The 20192-nt window shown below is 44.0% G+C and overlaps 1 protein-coding gene across 6 annotated transcripts in view; it reads left to right on the top strand.

The window, feature by feature from the left end:
• The window catches only part of SAMD12 (sterile alpha motif domain containing 12), a 267266-nt gene that overhangs the window by 74015 nt on the left and 173059 nt on the right, over window positions 1–20192 (top strand). For 2 of the 6 annotated variants that reach the window (XM_050941342.1, XM_050941341.1), the window contains exon 4: window positions 5370–6026. The exons of the other annotated variants lie outside the window; for them this stretch is intronic. In XM_050941342.1, the coding sequence (XP_050797299.1) occupies window positions 5370–5746 (377 nt within the window). In that variant the 3' untranslated portion in view covers window positions 5747–6026. Of the gene's footprint in view, window positions 1–5369; window positions 6027–20192 lie in introns of those variants that run through there. 6 annotated transcript variants of the gene reach the window in all.

Raw genomic sequence — 20192 nt, 5'->3', positions numbered from 1 at the left:
TACTGCTTAGAACAATTCTCATATTATTACTTAAGACAATTCTCTCCATTAGGACATCTCTCCAGGCAGCTCTGGATGCAGCTGATGCACCAGTGAGGACAGTGACCTCTGCTGTTACCATGAGGTGGTGTTCTTGGCTCCAGTCCTCAGGACTTCCTGACGAGGTCCAACAATCCATCCAGGACCTCTATTTTGAAAGCATCTTGTTATTTTCAGAGTAGACAGAAACAAAGTTTCATGGCCTGAAGAATTCTAAAGCCCACCCTCAGGACATTGGGCCTCTAGGCTTCATCTGCTTCCAGGAAGCACTTCAGGTCCCAACAGCTACCTCATTTCTTGATGCCATCTCCGATACAGGAGCTCTACAAATGGAAGAGGTTACAAATGGTGTCCTGCTCCAGTCTACCTCAGCCACTCAGCTGGGTCCTCATAGGTACTCCAGTGGGCCCAAGCAGATCTCTGTAGATGCACCTGAGGATGCTATACCAGTTCCTGCTTCAGATCCTGCCTCCCTTTTATTTTTAGACCATTTCACATGACATTGGACCGCTGGATCCTAAGTACAGTGACAATGGGGTATACTCTTCAGTTTTTATCCAGCCCTCCCTCCCACCTGCCATCCCTGTTGCTCTTCAGGAACCCTTCTCACGAGCAGCTTCTCTCCCATGGGGGCTGTGGAAGAGGTTCCTCAAGACTTGAGAGGAGGGGAATCTACTCCCAATATTTCCTAATCTCAAAGGCCAAGGGAGGCCTCCGGCCCATTCTTGACCCATGTTAACTCAACAGATTCTCAAGAAACTGAGATTCCACCTGACCTCCATCATTCCCTCCCTGGATTCAGGGGACTGGTGTGCTGCCCTCAACTTAAAGAACACATGCTTTCACATTTCTGTCTTCCGTGGCCACAGACTTCTCAGATTTACTGTGAATCGATGCCACTACCAGTTCACTGCTTGTCCCTTCAGCCTGTCTGGAGTCCCTACATTGTTCACAAACTGTATGGCAGCAAATAGTAGTAATAGTGGCCTTCCTCAGATGACGAGGAGTCCAGGTATACCTGTACCTCAATGACTGGCTGGCTGATCAGAGGTCAGTCAGAAACTCATGTGCATGCCACCTCCCAGGCACTGGGCTTGTTGATAAAGGGAAGAGTTGACTCTTTTTTCAGTTCAGAGAATAGAATTTATTGGGGCAGTGCTTGACTTGACCAGACCAGAGCCTTCCTTCCAGAATTCAGACTGTGAGACCTGATATCCAAGATCAAGGTGCACCCAATTATGACTTCTCAAGTTTGCCTCAAACTTCTGAGGCACATGGCCACATGTACTTACATGGTTCAAGCATATAAGGTTGTCTCAGGCCCCTACAGCAGTAGCTGGCATCAGTTTACTCCCCAAACAGACACCACTTTGACTTGGTGCTCACTGTTCCTTCCTTGGTCCTCGCCCTTCTAGACTGGTGGAAGAATCCAATGTCAGTAATGATGAGGTTACCCCTTGTCACTCCTCAGCCATCAGTGTCCCTAGTCTTGGATGCATCAGACCTAGTTTGGGGAACTCACCTCGACTGCCTCAGGACTCGGGTCCTATGGTTCCAGGAAAAACTGTCCCTGCACATAAATGTTAGGGAACTAAGGGCTGTAGGCTTAGGTTGTCAAGTGTTCCCCCCCCCCCCCCAGATCTCAAGCAAGGTGGTGCAACTTCTCACAGACAATACCATGGCTGTGTTCCGTATCAACAAACGGAGGTGCTCAGTCCTCTGCCCTGTTTCAGGAAGCCATCCATCTATGGGACTTCTGGGTGAAGTACTCCATCCACCTGGAGGCATCACAACTTCCAGAAGTCTGGAATGCACTGACGGATCACCTCAGCAGGTCATTTTCCTCTCACCACAAATGGTCCCTTCACCTGGAAATCATCAGGTTCATCTCCCCAGGTAGACCTGTTCACGACCAAGCAGAACAGGAAGTGCCATCAGTTTTGCTTGCTGCACGGCCACAGTCTGGGCTCCCTCTCTCACGCCTTCCGGCTCCTATGGTCAGGGCCCCTGCTGTACATTTTCCCCCTGGTCCCTCTGGTTCACCAGGTCCTCCTGAAAATCAAGTGGGACCAGTCAAGAGTTATTCTTATAGCCTTTGTGTTGCCACACCTACACTGGTTCAGCACACTAGTGGATCTATCAATAGCATCCCCTCTTCTGCTCTATCTGGACCTGATCTCACAAGATCACGACCAATTGCTCCACCCATACCTCACCTCCCTTCACTTGATGATATGGATGTTACATGGCTGAACCCAGAGGAGCAGGCCTGTTCAGAGCAAGTTTGACAGATCCTGCTAGGTAGTAGGAAACCGTCTACTAGAGCTACCTACCTGGCCAAATGGAAATGCTTCTTGATATGGGCATCTCAACGAGGTCTCTCTCCAGTTCATTCTTCCCTGCAGGCTATCAGCATAGAATCATATAATTGTAGGACTGGAAGAGACGCCAAGAGGTCATCTAGTTCAGTCCCCTGTGCTCATGGCAGGACTAAGTATTATCTCTAGACCATCCCTGACAGGTGTTTGTCTAACCTGCTCTTAAAAATCCCCAATGACAGAGATTCCACAACCTCCTTATCAACTTGTTCCAGTGCTTAACTACCCTGACAGTTAGGAAGTTTTTCCTAATGTCCAGCTGAAATTGCTCTTGCTGCAATTTAAGCCCATTGCTTCTTGTCCTATCCTCAGAGGTTCAGAAGACCGGTTTTTCTCCCTCCTCTTTGTAACAACCTTTTAGGTACTTGAAAACTGTTATGATGTTCCCTCCCAGTCTTCCCTTCTCCAGACTAAACAAACCCACTTTTTTCAATCTTTCCTCATAGATTGTTTTCTAGACCTTTTTGTTACTCTTCTCTGGACTTTCTCCAATTTGTCCAAATTTTTCCTGAATTGTGGTGCCCAGAACTGGACAAAATACTCAGTTGATGCCTAATCAGCGTAGAGTAGAGCAGAAGAATTACTTCTCTTGTCTTGCTTACAACACTCCCGCTAATACATCCCAGAATGTTTACTTTTTTTTGTGAGTGTTACACTGTTGACTCACATTTAGCTTGTGATCCACTATGACCTCTTGATCCCTTCTTCCAAGGCAGTAATTTCCCATGCTGTATATGTGCAACTGATTTTTCCTTCCTAGGTGGAGTACTTTGCATTTGTCCATATTGAATTTTATTCTGTTTTACTTCAGACCATTTCTCCACTTTCTCAAGATCATTTTTAATTTGAACCCTATCCTCCAAAGCGACCCCTCTCAGCTTGTTATCATTGGCACACTTTATAAGTGTACACTCTCTATGCTTGTGTCTAAATCAATGATTTAGATACAACAGAACTGGACCCAGAACTGATCCTTGCAGGACCGCATTTAATATGCCCTTCGTTTGCCTGTGAACCACTGATAAGTACTTTCTGAGAACAGTTTTCCAACCAACTATGCATCCACCGTATAGTGGCTCCATCTAGGTTGTATTCCCGTAGTTTGTTTATGAGAAGGTTATGTGAGACGGTATCAAAAGCCTTACGAAAGTCAAGATATATCACATCTACCGCTTTTCTCCACCCACAAGGCTTGTTACCCTGTCAAAGAAAGCTGTTTGGCTGGTTTGACATAATTTATCCTTTACAAATTCATGCTGAATGTTACTTATCTTCTAGGGGTTCACAAATTGATTGCTTAATTATTTGCTCCATTATCTTTTCATGTCCATGAACTCCAAGCCCACCTCCTAAGGTATTGTGAGTTATCTAACATGGAATGGAGATGAGCAAGCACATGAAGAAGAAAAAACAGCTACTGACCTTCCATAGCTGCTGTTCTTTGAGATGTGGTGTTCATGTCCATTCCACGACCCACTCTCCTGCCCCTCTGTTGGAGTTATCTGGCAAGAAGGAACTGAAAGGGTGCGTGGCCGACAGTGCCCCTTGTACATGAGCCCACTAGGATACCAGTGAGGGAAAAATCTCCAGCAATTTACATATGGTGCGCACACACCTAACATGGAGTGGACTTGAGCAACACATCTCAAACAACAACAGTTACAGAAGGCTTGGAGCCTGCTAAGGTTACATGTAGACTCTTAGAAGCGTGTTATTCTTTTATTTTATTTATAACCATTTTCTGTTTCTATTATCTCTGTTCAGTGTCACTTAAGTCTCTGTTCTTTTTTTAATAAACTTATTCTTGTTTTATTATAATTTCATCTCAGTGATGTTATACTACAGTGAGGGTGCATTCTCAGTGAAGCCAACCATTTGATGTGTAGTCTGTCTCTTTGGAGTCAGTGGAGTTGGTATTTCTGTGGGCATCCACTGACAGGGACTGGATGCTGCAGAGAAATGCTCTTCCAGGGGTTCTGCAAACTGGGGGCACCAAGAGGAAGGCAAAGAAGGGACTGGCAGTCTCTCAAAAGGTTGATTGGGCTGACTAACAGACTGCAGTGTCAAGGAGCAGAGAGACAGTTTAGCAGCAACAAGTTTCTCTCTCACTGAGGCAGAAGTGTGAGAAGGTTACTTACAGTTCTGGACACTCTGAGAAAGTGTCACATAGATGAAAGATTTTTGTAAGAGCCAGGTATCATTAAGACCCAGATAGGATCAAAGAGATTCCTGTTAATATTAGTGCTGTCGATTAGTAGCAGTTAACTCATGTGATTACCTCAAAAAATTAATCATGATTAAAAAAAAATCATGATTAATCTCGGTTTTAATTGCACTGTTAAACAATAGAATACTAATTTAAATATATTTAATATTTTTGGATTTTTTTCTACATTTTCAGATAAATATTGATTTCAATTACAGTGCTCACTTTATATTTTGATTACAAATATTTGCACTGTAAAAATGATAAATAAAAGTCCTTTTTGAATTCATCTCATACAGGTACTGTAGTGCAATCTCTTTATCAAGAAAGGGCAATGTATAAATATAGGGTTTTTTTGGTTACATAACTGCACTCAAAAACAAAACAATGTAGAACTTCAGAGCCTACAAGTCCACTCAGTCCTACTTCTTCGTCAGCCAATTGCTAAAGGAAACAAATTTGTTTACATTAATGGGAGATAATGCTGCCCACTTCTTTATTACAATGTCACCTGAAAGTGAGAACGGGTATTCACATGGCACTGTTGTTGCAAGATATTTATGTGCCAGATGCACTTAAGATTCGTATGCCTCTTCATGCTTTGACCATCGTTCCAGAGGACATGCTTCCATGCTGATGATGCTCTTAAATGTGTTAATTAAATTTGTGACTGAGCTTTATAGGGAGAGAATTGTATGTCGCCTGCTCTGTTTTACCTGCATTCTGACATATATTTCATGTTATAGCAATCTTGGATGATGACCCTGCACATGTTCATTTTAAGAACACTTCACTGCAGATTTCACAAAATGCAAAGAAGGTGAGATTTCTAAAGATAGCTACAGCACTCGATCCACGGTTTAAGAATCTGAAGCGCCTTCCAAAATCTGAGAGGGACGAAATGTGGAACATGCTTTCAGAAGTCTTAAAAGAGCAACACTCCAATGTGGAAACTACAGAACCTGAACCACCGAAAAATAAAATCAGCCTTCTCTTGGTGGCATCTGGCTCAAATAATGAAAATGAACATGCATCGGTCTGCAATGCTTTGGATCGATCGTTATCAAGCAGAACCCATCGTCAGCATGGATGCATGTCTCCTGGAGTGGTGGTTGAAGCATGAAGGGACATGTGAATCTTCAGCGCATCTGACATGTAAATATCTTGCAACGCCGACTACAACAGTGCCATGCCTGTTCTCACTTTCAAGTGACATTGTAAACAAGAAGAAGGGAGCATTATCTCCTGCAGATGTAAACAAATTTGTTTGTCTGAACGATTTGACTGAACAAGAAGTAGGACTGGGTGGATTTGCAGGGTCCAAAACTTTATATTGTTTCATTTTTGAATGCAGTTGTTTTTGTACATAATTCTACATTTGTAAGTTTCTTTCATGATAGAGATTGCACTACAGTACTTTTATTAGGTGAATTGAAAAATACTATTTTTTAAATATTTTTACAGTGGAAATATTTGTAATAAAAAATAGTGATCACTGTACACTTTGTATTCTGTGTTGTAATTGAAATCGATATATTTGAAAATATAGAAAACATACAAAAATATTTAAATAAATGGTATTCTATTATTTAACACAGCGATTAATCGTGTTTAATTTTTTAATCGCTTGACAGCCTTGTTCATCTATTTGTTCAAGCTGGAAGGGACCAATCTACTTGCATATTCAAACCACACTCTGTCCTGCTGTTTGAGCTTTTCCATATTATTTGACCATTACTGGGTCATCTGTAAACTTCCCTCCTACTTCTATCACCTTCACTCTGGCAAGGTTTGACTTCCATTATCCTTGTATCTTTCCTAATAGATGAGTACCTCTAGTAACATCAATTCTACAAACTCCCTTGCTAGCTTGTTATATAGTCAAACTGGTCTTACACATTTTCTCCCTCATTTAACCTTATATGTTTTTGCTGCAAATTAAATCCATCGCTTCTTGTTTTGACCTTGAGACTAATGATTGGATTTTGTCTTCTTTATAACAAGATTTTTTATTGAGCACCCAAAATGTGCTGAGTTCTTTCTAGGCATTAAAAATAGAAATGGTTCCTGCCTTAGAAACCATGAAGGTAGCAGGAGCTGGAAGTATCAGGGACCTCAGAGACTTTGTTCTTCTACATGCAGATATGACCTAAGAGAAGGGGGAAAAAATAGAAAAGAAAAAAGAACAGTATGGGGGCAAAGCTACAGCTGCCACAGATACAGGAGAATGAGTTGAACATTTGAGTGCCCTGAGGGTGTTTTTTAATATGAATCCAAAATGAATGCAATTAGGTGTTTTGAATGGGATACAGGGAGGGATTGAGGGGAATGGTAGGGAAGAGATGAGTTAATATAAGGAAAAGCATGAAGAACATGTTGAGAAAAGCAGTGAGGAGGAAGGAAAGAATTGATAAGAACATTGAGGGTAGAGAGATAGAGGCCAACAGCAGAGAGACTGGGAAGGAAGAAGTAGGGACAAACAATCAGCAAATCAGGTTCAAGTTTTGGGGTCAATCATGTGAAAACAAGGCCAAGTTGTGCAGTGTAGGCCCATACATCATAGGGCTTCAGGGATCTCAAGGCCCCACAAGTGCAACTCCTATTGCTACCATCTGTCTTTCCTCTCCAAAGCTTGAGACTTCCTCTTCTAATTGACCTGGCTGGGAAAGGAGGGCTACAAGGGCTACTTGTGTCCCCAGAGAGAGGGTAAATCCCATGAAACTACAGGTCAGGAGAAAGGGCCAGCTTGGGTTTCTATTATTTTTAGGCCATTACAAAACTGAGGGAGAGCGGCTATAAAATCTCCCCTGCAGGGTTGCCTGTTCAAATGTGGCCCAGATTAGTTATGACAGCATTGTTACTAACACATGCCTATATGACACTTTTGTGGTGTGGGTCCAGTTTCAAGTGGGATGTGCCCATCAAAACCTCCACTACCTCTTTGGCTGTCTGAACCTATTTTCCAGGTTAGAGTTGAGGTGCATTAGCAGAGGAGTGTGTGGAATCTTATGCTGACACTAATTTTTTTAAGCTGTATTTTCTACAAAGAGAAACAACTATTTCTATGCCAGACATGTCCCTTTGATCTTTTCTCATGGATTTCTCATTTTTCCAAACCTGTGGCTGTTGTAGCATTCCTCTGTTGCAGCTCTCTTATGTGTCTTGGAATACAAAATCTTCTGTGTATGCACAGGAGAAAGAGAGAAGCAGAGCATGGTTTTAATAACAAACCAACCAACCTCCATTGTACTCAGATCTGACAGTGTTCCAAATAAATAATCACCAGTGCCAAGTTCAGCTGAATAATTATCTGGCTCATTTTGCACATGATAGGCCTCTTAATACACCCAAATAAAGCATTTCCCTCCCTGTCAACACCTCTGGTTTGGTGGAGATTACATAGAAGCTAGGGGCAGTGTGCTAGGAGAGCAGCTGAGCCCTGATTAGGGGGCGGGGCTTACCTGATTAGAGATCCTATAAAAGTAGCCAGCCAGTCAGGCAGTGGCATAGACAGCTTCAGCAGCACAGCAGCCAGCAAGCAGAGCTGTAAACAGGGGAGTTTCAGAGGGAGTTTACAGAGGGAGGTTGCGAGGGAGACTAAGAGACCTAGACAGAGGAACTGACAGGCTAGTAAAGGGCTGGGTGGAGGTCTGCCAGTGTTCTGTTGCCTGTTGGGGGTTTGTGTTGTGTTGTGTTCTTGGACTACCAGGTTTTAGGTGGGAAGGCTATGACTGATACAGAGGTAGCAGTGAAAGACACAATGAGGATGACTGGATGTGGAAGCTGCGGCATGTACATGATCCTGGAAGGGGTACCTGAAAAGAGTTTTGTCTGCATGAAGTGCCACCTGATAGAGCTGATGGAAGAAAAGATTCGAGGACTGGAGATGCAGGTGGAAAGTCTGGTCGAGTTTAGAAGGGGATTCGAGCAGATGATGGAGCACAGACATGAGGGGGCTGAAGGGGTAAGCTCAGACTTTCAGATGGAAGCAGGATCAAAGAATTCTGAGAAGAGACCGCTGGGTGAGGAAAGTGGACGGTGGAAGCATGTGACTAAGAGAACCAGGCAGAGGGAAAGACGGGCCAGTGAAGGAGAAATAGAACTCAGGAACAGGTTTGCAGAGTTGGAAAATGAAGAAGGGGTACAGCAGGTAGTCGCTGAAGGAAAGAGGGCAAGAAAAAAGAGAAGAGCTGTTAGTCCTACAGGAGGAGGAGAGGAGTCAATGGAGGCAACACCAAATATAAGCCCCAGGAGGATTGCAAGGGTGAATAGGAATCGAGAGGACTTGCAGCCAGTGGGTGCAGGGGATAGACCGGAGAATCACACTGTCACCAGGAAAAGGCAGGTCTGCGTGATTGGAGACTCCTTACTGAGAAGAATAGACAGGCCTGTAACTAGAGCTGATCGGGAGAACAGAAGGGTGTGCTGTCTGCCGGGTGCTAAGATACGGGATGTGGACCTGAGGCTGACAAGGATCCTAGCGGGAGCGGGAAAGAATCCATTGATTGTCCTTCATGTGGGAACGAATGATACGGCTAGATTCTCGCTGGAATGTATCAAGGGAGACTATGCCAGACTGGGGAAGACGCTTAAGGAAATGGAGGCTCAGGTGATCTTCAGTGGGATTCTGCTGGTTCCTAGAGAAGGGCGACAAAGATGTGACAAAATTATGGCGTTCAACAGATGGCTCAGGCAGTGGTGCTATAAGGAGGGCTTTGGGATGTACGGCCATTGGGAAGCATTTATGGACAGAAGACTGTTCTCTCGGGATGGACTTCACCTGAGTAAGGAGGGAAATAGACTTCTAGGATGGAGGCTCGCCCAACTGATTAAGAGAGCTTTAAACTAGGAATTTGGGGGAGATGGTTGGGAGATGTCCAGGAGATCTCCACGCCGGAATTTAACCTTGAGAGGGAAGAAAACAAAGTAAGAGGGGATACAGCCATGGACAGAAGAATTGACATAAGGAGGAAGGGTAGTTTAGATACCAGACTAACAGGTGATGCTGGTGGTAGAATGTCTGTGCCTAACAGGGTAAAGAATGTCAGTGAAGCCAAACGGCAAAAATTAAGGTGTCTGTACACTAATGCGAGGAGCCTAGGTAACAAAATGGAGGAATTAGAGCTACTGGTGCAGGAAGTGAAACCGGATATTATAGGGATAACAGAAACATGGTGGAATAGTAGTCATGACTTGAGTACAGGTATTGAAGGCCATGTGCTGTTTAGGAAAGACAGAAATAAAGGCAAAGGTGGTGGAATAGCATTGTACATCAATGATGAGGTTAACTGTAAAGAAATAAGAAGTGATGGAATGGACAAGACTGTCATAAACAGATAGCTAAGGGTTAATGTCTCTTTCACCTGAAGCACCTGACCAGAGGACCAATCAGGAAACCGGATTTTTTCAACTCTGGGTGGAGGGAAGTTTGTGTCTGAGTTTTTTTTTTTTTTTTCTGTCTGCCTGCTTTCTCTGAGCTTTGGAGAAGTAGTTTCTGTTTTCTAGTCTTCTGTTTCTAAGTGTATGGACTGGGAGAATTTGCAGTTGCCTACCTCGATGATGTGGCCATTTTTTCAGATTCCTGGCCCAGATGGGGCTACAAGAGGATCTGAGAGCAGCTGGAGCATCAGCCAGGCATCCCCGGGAGTCTGGTCCCCAATCAGACGAGGGTCTTCACGATTGGGTTCCCCATCAGGAGATTGGAGACAGATGGGATGGGAGCAGAGCCTGAGAGAGCGAGAGGACCGTGAGAGAGAGCAAGTACCAGGTCCAAGCTGGTAGCTAAGCTTGGAGGTTTTCATGCTAACCCCCATATTTTGGACGCTAAGGTCCAAATCTGGGACTAAGGTTATGATATGGTGGCAGAGGTGGGATATCATAACCTTAGTCCCAGATTTGTACCTTAGCGTCCAAAATATGGGGGTTAGCATGAAAACCTCCAAGCTTAGCTACCAGCTTGGACCTGGTACTTGCTCTCTCTCACGGTCCTCTCGCTCTCTCAGGCTCTGCTCCCATCCCATCCGTCTCCAATCTCCTGATGGGGAACCCAATCGTGAAGACCCTCGTCTGATTGGGGACCAGACTCCCGGGGATGCCTGGCTGATGCTCCAGCTGCTCTCAGATCCTCTTGTAGCCCCATCTGGGCCAGGAATCTGAAAAAATGGCCACATCATCGAGGTAGGCAACTGCAAATTCTCCCAGTCCATACACTTAGAAACAGAAGACTAGAAAACAGAAACTACTTCTCCAAAGCTCAGAGAAAGCAGGCAGACAGAAAAAAAAAACTCAGACACAAACTTCCCTCCACCCAGAGTTGAAAAAATCCGGTTTCCTGATTGGTCCTCTGGTAAGGTGCTTCAGGTGAAAGAGACATTAACCCTTAGCTATCTGTTTATGACAAAGACAGAGTCTGTCTGGGCAAAAATCACACTGGGAAAGAAAGCTACTAGAGCCTCCCCTGAGATAGTGCTTGGGGTGTGCTACAGACCGCCGGGATCTGATTTGGATATGGATAGAGACCTCTTTAATGTTTTTAATGAAGTAAACACTAATGGGAAATGTGTGGTCATGGGAGACTTTAACTTCCCAGATATAGACTGGAGGACAAGTGCTAGCAAGAATAATAGGGCTCAGATTTTTCTGAATGCGATAGCAGATGGATTCCTTCACCAAGCAGTTGAAGAACTGACAAGAGGGGATGCCATTTTAGATTTAGTTTTGGTGAGTAGTGAGGACCTCATGGAAGAAATGGTTGTAGGGGACAACCGTGGTTCGAGTGATCATGAGCTAATTCAGTTCAAACTAGATGGAAGTACAAACAAAAATAGATCTGGGACTAGGGTTTTTGACTTCTTGAGGGCTAACTTTAAAGAATTAAGGAAATTAGTTAGGGAAGTGGATTGGACTGAAGAACTTGTGGATCTAAATGCAGAGGAGGCCTGGAATTACTTAAGTCGCAGCTGCAGAAACTATCAGAAGCTGCATCCCAAGAAAGAGGAAAAAAAACACAGACAGGAGTTGTAGACCAAGCTGGATGAGCAAGCATCTCAGAGAGGTGATTAAGAAAAAGCAGAAAGCCTACAAGGAGTGGAAGAAGGGTGGGATTAGCAAGGAAAGCTACCTTAGTGAGGTCAGAACATGTAGGGATAAAGTGAGAGAGGCTAAAAGCCATGTAGAGTTGGACCTTGCAAAGGGAATTAAAACCAATAGTAAAAGGTTCTATAGCCATATAAATAAGAAGAAAGCAAAGAGAGAAGAAGTGGGACCGCTAAACACTGAGGATGGAATGGAGGTTAAGGATAACCTAGGCATGGCCCAATATCTAAATAAGTACTTTGCCTCAGTCTTTAATAAGGCTAATGGGGAGCTTAGGGGTAATGGAAGGATGACAAACGGGAATGAGGATATGGAGGTGGATATTACCACATCTGAGGTAGAAGCCAACCTTGAACAGCTTTATGGGACAAAATCGGAGGGCCCAGATAATCTTCATCCAAGAATATTAAAGGAATTGGCGCATGAAATTGCAAGCCCATTAGCAAAAAATTTGTAATGAATCGGTAAACTCAGGGGTTGTACCGTACGATTGGAGAATTGCTAACATAGTTCCTATCTTTAAGAAAGGGAAAAAAAGTGATCCGAGTAACTATAGACCTGTTAGTTTGACATCTGTAGTATGTAAGGTCTTGGAAAAAATTTTGAAGGAGAAAGTAGTTAAGGACATTGAGGTCAATGGTAATTGGGACAAGTTACAACATGGTTTTACTAAAGGTAGATCGTGCCAAACCAACCTGATCTCCTTCTTTGAGAAGGTGACAGATTATTTAGACAAAGGAAGTGCAGTAGATCTAATTTACCTCGATTTCAGTAAGGCATTTGACATGGTTCCACATGGGGAATTATTAGTTAAATTGGAAAAGATGGGGATGAATATGAAAATTGAAAGGTGGATAAGGAACTGGTTAAAGGGGAGACTCCAACGGGTCGTACTGAAGGGTGAACTGTCGGGCTAGAAGGAGGTTACTAGTGGAGTTCCTCAAGGATCGGTTTTGGGACCAATCTTATTTAACCTTTTTATTACTGACCTTGGCACAAAAAGCGGGAATGTGTTAATAAAGTTTGCGGATGACACGAAGCTGAGGGGTATTGCTAAAACAGAGAAGGACCGGGATATCATACAGGAAGATCTGGATGACCTTGTAAACTGGAGTAATAGTAATAGGATGAAATTTAATAGTGAAAAGTGCAAGGTCATGCACTTAGGGATTAATAATAAGAATTTTAGATATACATTGGGGACTCATCAGTTGGAAGCAACAGAGGAGGAGAAGGATCTTGGAGTATTGGTTAATCACAGGATGACTATGAGCCGCCAATGTGATATGGCCATTAAAAAAGCTAATGCGGTTTTAGGATGCATCAGGCGAGGTATTTCCAGCAAAGATAAGGAGGTGTTAGTACCGTTATATAAGGCACTGGTGAGACCTCATCTGGAATACTGTGTGCAGTTCTGGTCTCCCATGTTTAAGAAGGATGAATTCAAACTGGAACAGGTTCAGAGACGGGCTACTAGGATGATCCGAGGAATGGAAAACCTGCCTTATGAAAGAAGACTCAAAGAGCTTGGCTTGTTTAGCCTAGCCAAAAGAAGGCTGAGGGGGGATATGCTTGCTCTTTATAAATATATCAGAGGGATTAATATTAGGGAGGGAGAGGAATTATTTAAGCCTAGTACCAATGTAGACACAAGAACAAATGAGTATAAACTGGACACTAGGAAGTTTAGACTTGAAATTAGACGAAGGTTTCTAACCATTAGAGGAGTGAAGTTCTGGAACAGTCTTCCAAGGGGAGTAGTGGGGGCAAGAGACATATCTGGTTTTAAGACTAAGCTTGATAAGTTTATGGAAGGGATGGTATGATGGGAGAGCTTAATTTTGGCAATTGATCTTTGATTATTAGCAGATAAGTATGCCCAGTGGTCTGTGATGGGATGTTGGATGGGATGGGATCTGAGTTACTGCAGAGAATTCTTTCCTGAGTGCTGGCTGGTGAGTCTTGCCCACATGCTCAGGGTTTAGCTGATGGCCATATTTAGGATCGGGAAGGGATTTTCCTCCGGGGCAGATTGGCAGAGGCCCTGGAGGTGTTTCGCCTTCCTCTGCAGCGTGGGGCATGGGTCACTTGCTGGTGGATTCTCTGCAGCTTGAGGTCTTCAAACCACAATTTGAAGACTTCAATAACTCGGACATAGGTTAGAGGTTTGTTATAGAAGTGGATGGGCAGGGTTCTGTGGCCTGCTTTGTGCAGGAGGTCAGACTAGATGATCATATTGGTCCCTTCTGACCCTAAAGTCTATGAGTCTATCTGTATAATACACTCCCCCCCAACACACACACACATACACTCATCTCCTTCTCTGTGGTGAAAAGTCAAACCATAACTTCCCCTGTCCTTTGTTTGTGTATTTGTTCCACTGTGTGTGTGAAGTCTTTGCCAGAGCAACTGTTCTGTATGGTGGGCTGTTGATTTGATGCAGACTGCTTCCTTCTGCTGGTAAAGTCACTGTTTCTTTCTGAAAGGACCGTTCAGTTTACTACCTGGATAAGATCAGTCTGATCTGCAGCATTCTCTCTGGGACTATGCAGCTAGTGTTGGAACTTGAGGGACAAAGAGTTTCCTCTGTTTTGTATTTCCTAGTTGGAGGCTGCTCAGAGTTTTTCATGATGTGGAACACATCAGAGTGATTGTCTCTTGGGTCATCAACCTACCTATTTGCATAATCTGTAGCAATTATTGCCTTCTTTTTTTTTTAACATGGAAGAGGAATATTAGGAAAGTATGTAATGTAATTTTAGCTTATTATAGTGTAATTTAGATGCTGGAAACAGGGAGGAGAGCCAATACCTTGTGACTAGCTGGGAAGTCTGGTTGAAAATTTTCTGTTGAAACTGTTCTTGACTAAATGGAGTTTTTCACAAAAAGTTTGTGCCTCGTGCCCCCAGTCACTTTCATAGACTGGGCTCCCCACCTGGACTACATCTGCTATGATGCACTGTGGCCGGGGACTCCTATGATGTACCACTTCCCCTCAGCCAGAGTGGAGGAGACCATGGTGTCTCATGGGAGATGTAGTCTGATCAGGAAGCCCAGCCTAAAAAGAAGAATGGGAGCATGAGACAACCAAACTAGAACTCCATGCAGCACTGCGGTGGCATTTTCAAATAAAACAAAAGATTTGCAACTTTTAATTTTTCAGCAAAATTATTTTTTTTATTTAATTTTCTTCCATTTTTCCAACTATCTCTACTAGTGGATCATCAGTAAGCAGATCATGAGTGGGGGAATGAAACCCTAGGTGCAGCTGAGAGATCTATTCAATCTCACGAGATGGGAGGGGAAATGGGTCCAGTCCACAAGTAAGCCGGTGGGAAATGCCTGAGTCTTTCATTTAACACCTCCCTAGATAAGGTAAACCTTTTATCAACCCTCAAACGTGTTATGTTCAGCTCTTGCACAAAAAATCATCTTTTGACATAAATGTCAGTCATTAGTATTCTAATGTCGATTATGTCCTTGCCTCTAATCTAACCTTTTTTAAGAAATGACCATGAGGATATGTCTACACGGCAATTAAAAACCTGCAGCAGGCCCGCGTCAGCTGACTCGTGCTCACGGGGCTCAAGCAAAGGGGCTGTTTAATTGTGGTGTAGACATTAGAACTTGGTCTGGAGCCCAAGCTCTAGACCCTCTGAGGTGGGAGGGTCCCTGAGCTTGGGCTGCAACCTGAACCAGAACATCTACACCACAACTGAACAGCCGCTAAGGGCCAGGTAAGCTGGTATGGGCCAGCTATGAGTATTTAATTGCGGTGTAAGTATAGAGTAATTAAGTGGTGGCAGGCCAAATACACCTCCATTTGATACCTGTCAACTCTTTGGACCCCAACCTGTTGGGCTTTAGACTTAGAGTCAGCGTAGGAACATTATTGGTCACTGTGATGTTTGATCATTTCTGGCCATTGGGCAGAGGTCAGATGTCCTTTCTGAGAGCTGAACTTTGAGCTGCCTTTATAATCATCAGTCATGCAAGGTTATCTGTTCCTAAAGTTGTTTCAAGTGATTTTAAAGTGCTTTTACCCGTTCTTTTCAGAGATCCTAGACAGTGGCTTTGTGAAGCTATTTTCCCCTCTGCTGTTCAGTCCTTCAAGATTCCATTTTTTCACCCTTCTTGTTCAGTTAAAGGGGAGCCAATGGGAGTGATTCTGGAAGCTTTGGGCTTCACTATCACTCATATGTTGCTACTTCTCTGTATGTCTCCTCACCGGACTCAGAGTGAATGGTGTCTTTGCTTCTCCATCGTCAGGGAAATGAAACCAAGTGGCTGAGGGGTATGATGGAAATAATACTGATTGAAAGAGGGATATGTTTGCGGAAGAAGTGGAGTCTGTAATATTACTCTCAGCTGAGGAAGACTGCCGGCTTGCTTTGGAATTGATTCACAATTCATCTGACGAAGTGGGTATTCACTCATGAAAGCCCATGCTCCAAAACGTCTGTTAGTCTATAAGGTGCCACAAGACTCTTTGCTGCTTTTACAGATCCAGACCAACATGGCTACCCCTCTGATACTTCACAATTCCAGTGTCTGACTAGATTCACCGTTACTCTGATTCCCACATAACAGCAATGGATACTTGGACTAATGGCCAGTTCACTTCTGAGTGAGGTGTGTTCAAGATGTGGGTTACACCTACAAAGTCTTAAATGGTCTATATCCCAGTTACCTCAGAGGTTAACTCTCTTCTCTACTTCATCACTATGTGTACGTTTAGCAAGATAAGCCAAGGTAGGCAGGTTATTCTGAGTAGCAGGTGGTGCCTGTAGCATTGAGTCCTACTATTTAGACTGGAATGTATGACTCATTTCTTTATCTGCTACCTGCAGGTCTGGAATACCTTGTCATTTAGCCCATTGCTAAATTTTCCTAATTCTTCTTTTTAAAAGTGTGTTTTTGCAGGAGAAAAGTAAAAGGTGCTCACAATTTGTGGAAGCAGTCGTGTGTACTTATTCCTCCATGTGAAATGTGCCCAGATACCATGGAGAAAGGGGAAATTAATTCTTTATAAATGCATTTTCCTGGGGTTTTCTATTCACTGCTTGGCACCTCCTTGTGTCTGCATCTGGGGATTAGCTCGTGACCAGCCTGATGCCCCTTCCTTCAGTTGCTTGCCATGTCTCTCCCCATCTCTCTTTCTCTGTACTTGATTGCTCCCTCTTTGTGGCTCAGCCCTCTGTCCAGGTCACTATATTTTTCTCCTTCTGGGATATCAAAGTCTCACTGGACTGGCTGACCAGGTGTCATTTCCAGCAGTTCTCCATTTCAAGGCAATGTCACTTCCCCAGTGGCAGGTGAGGGAACGTCAGCTCACTCACGACTCCGGGTTCCGGCTCAGGGGCCCTTTAATCCGCAGCCAAAGTCTGTACCATCCCAATGTCTGCTGCCATTTCCCTTGGCCTTTTCTTATTTTACCTCTATCAGAGTTCCGCTCCCCCACCCCTCTGGTATCGCTTCCTTCCTGGTGTCTCCTCTACCGCTGCCTTTCCCTCTCTAAGCCCAGCGAGCGACTGCAGGCTTCAACACGGCAGCCTCTTGGTTTTCTTTCTTCCTTTTCCTGTCCATTTTCTGGTGCAGCAGCCTCAGCATATGAGGCTATAACTGCCACAGTTTTTGCATAAGCAAAAAACTACATCCTCACCCAGTCCTGTATCCTTAAAAAAGCAAAGTAATGTTTTTATAATTCTACCTCACATTCCCGGTACTAAGCCCATAGTCTGAAAGGATTGCGGATTCTCCTTGAGGTATCTCAGTCCTTCATAAAGAATCTTTCTATCTGTGTAATTCTCTCTGCATTGCCGCAGCAGATGCTTAATTGTTGCTTAGGCTTTGCAGATGTTGCACAACCTGTCTTAGTGTCTGTTTAGTAAGTATAAATTACAGTTCAGGTGACAGTGACATGTTAGCACTCGAAATATAGTTACTTCACTTCTTCTACTATAGCTATTAAGTATCCCATTATTCTAAAGTTCAGGACATATTTCATAGAACCTTCATCCTTTTTTCTCTTTGGTCCATAGTTCTTGACATTCCTTCTCAAGTTCTCTTGTAACCAAACTTTTGAAGTCCTGTTTACTTAGAGGGATATGTATATCAAGCTCCTCATTTTTAAGGCATTTTTTCCCACTGCTTTATCTTCCATTTCATTGCCTGGTATCCTGACTGTGCTAGAATCCACTCTATTGCTATATGTATACCAAATTGTACTATCTCCGTAGTTAAGAACAATATTTCATTGACAGGGAGCACTGCTACACTAGAGTTTACGCCACCGTAAGCTCCCTAATGTAGCCTCTCTAAGCTGATAGGAGAGAGCTCTCCCATCGGCTTAACTACTTCAGCCCCCATGAGCAACATAGCGGTGTCCGCACCGGTGCTTATGTTGGTGTATTTATGTTGTTCAGGGGGATGATTTATTCATTCCCCCGCTGAGTCAGATGAGTTATGCCAACATAAGCTGTATTGTAGACATAGCCTAAATCATTCCTGCTTTCTGAGACTTCCTTTCTAATTGCTATTATGCTAGATAAAGAGTCAGTTAAGATAACAGTCATAGTTGGGTGATGTGATGAAGTGGGACTGTTCTTAATGTTTCCTTTGACTAATGTGTGAGTGCCTAAGTTTCCCCTATGTATTTCTTAAGTCACCAGTGTGCATAAATGGCTGACACAGTGTCTCGTGGCAACAAATGGCCAGGGCCCTTCCCCCCTGCAAGGGGATTGCTAAAGGTGAACAAAGAGATCAGGTAACCTCCTGGCCCGGGAAAGAGACAAAGGCCAGAAAGGAGGGGCTGGAGGGGGTTTCAGTTTGGAGCTGGCTGAGGACGGGAAGTGAGGGCAGACGGGGTTGTCTGGCTCGCTGGGTCCATTCGAATGGACCCGGCTGAGGGGTCCCGTTCTCTGTACCTGTAAACTCTGTTTTAGACCGTGTTTCTGTCATCTAATAAACCTCTGTTTTACTGGCCGGCTACTAAGAGTCACATCTGATTGTGAAGTGGGGGTGCATGCAGGAACCTATGGCTTCCCCAGGACCGCGCCTGGGTGAACTCGCTGTGGGAAGTGCACGGAGGAGCATATGTTAAATGCTCCAAGGTCAGACCCAGGAAGGTGAAGCCGTGTGAGCTTCTTGCCCTGAAGACAGTCTGCTCCAAGGAAGAGGATGCTCCCCATAGTCCTGCCTGGCTTTGTGGGGAGCAGTTCCAGAGCATCGCCCGGGGACTCTGTGACAGGTGTACATCCCTTACCCAGGTCAGTTCCAGAAGTGTGCCCATCATTTCAGACATTGTAATAACCACAAAATTGTATAGTCACGTAGATGTCTTAATTCCAGATTCGGGGATACAAAAAGCCATTCCCATGCTACCTGTGCTGTCATCTCTGTAGCCGTCTGCATTGGTGCCAACTCTGTGGGTGGTCTGGGGCTGGAGCATCCATAGGAAAAAAAAATTAGGTGCTCAGCACCAACCGGCAGCCCGGCCAATCAGCTCCTCCTACTCCCTCCCTGTGCCTTCTGCCTGCCATGATCAGCTGTTGAGTGGCATGCAGGAGGCACTGGGGGGCAGGTGCAGGAGGCGGGACAGGATGGGGATTCAGGGGAAGGGGTGAAGTGGGGGTTGGACCTGGGGTGAAGTGGGGGTCCAGCACCCCCAGGGAAATCAAAGTCAATGCCTCTGGCCTTCAGTATAGATTTGGCAATGCTGACCCCATTTGCCATGTATAAACTCATAAATCATAGTCATGGTATTTGACAGTCCTACTCTTCTCTTTGCAGCCTCTTCCTGTTGCAAACTTTTTGACTTTATACCAGTCCTGCCTGCTCCTGTCCAGTGGGGCCCCATCCTCAATCGGTGCTTTCCTATCAAGCCTATCAGGTTGCTTAGCCCCTTCGGAGCCACACTAACCATTTCTGCATTTTTAGTTGAATCCCATTTTATTTATTTCAGTCAGTTTCTTTGAGTTAGAGACCCTATTGTCTCCTCCTAATCTAATCTGCAAAGATATGTGATCCTTTCAGGTTAAGATTCTTCATAAATCTGATCAACTGTATCCTGCTTGTGTTTAATGACAATACCAATTTATATCAGCCTCACTTAAGACCTCGCCCAACACTTTCTTCTACCTTGACACTCAATATTGTTTTATTTATATTCCTTAACTTAATCCACATGTCTTTAGTTCCTCTGTGAGTATGCCATGGAGAACCATATCAAATGTCGTAGTAAACTCTAGAGCTACTGTGTGCACTGTTTCCTTTAACCACTAATCTTTTTATCACAGCATATACTTTAAGACAAGCATGATCTGTTTTTGATTAACTGTACTCTTTATCAATTTATATTTCTCAAGGATGTTAATGTTGATTACTTTATTAATTCTTCCACCAGTTTTGAAGGTCTGCAGTTTCCCTTTTCATCCTCAGAAACTTTCACCTGTCTTCACCAAAATCTCAGAATT

Source organism: Gopherus flavomarginatus, chromosome 2, assembly GCF_025201925.1.
Source record: "Gopherus flavomarginatus isolate rGopFla2 chromosome 2, rGopFla2.mat.asm, whole genome shotgun sequence".
Classification (NCBI taxonomy): Eukaryota; Metazoa; Chordata; order Testudines; family Testudinidae; genus Gopherus; species Gopherus flavomarginatus.
The sequence above is the reverse complement of the archived record's forward strand: the minus strand, read 5'-3'. Positions and strand labels throughout refer to the sequence as shown.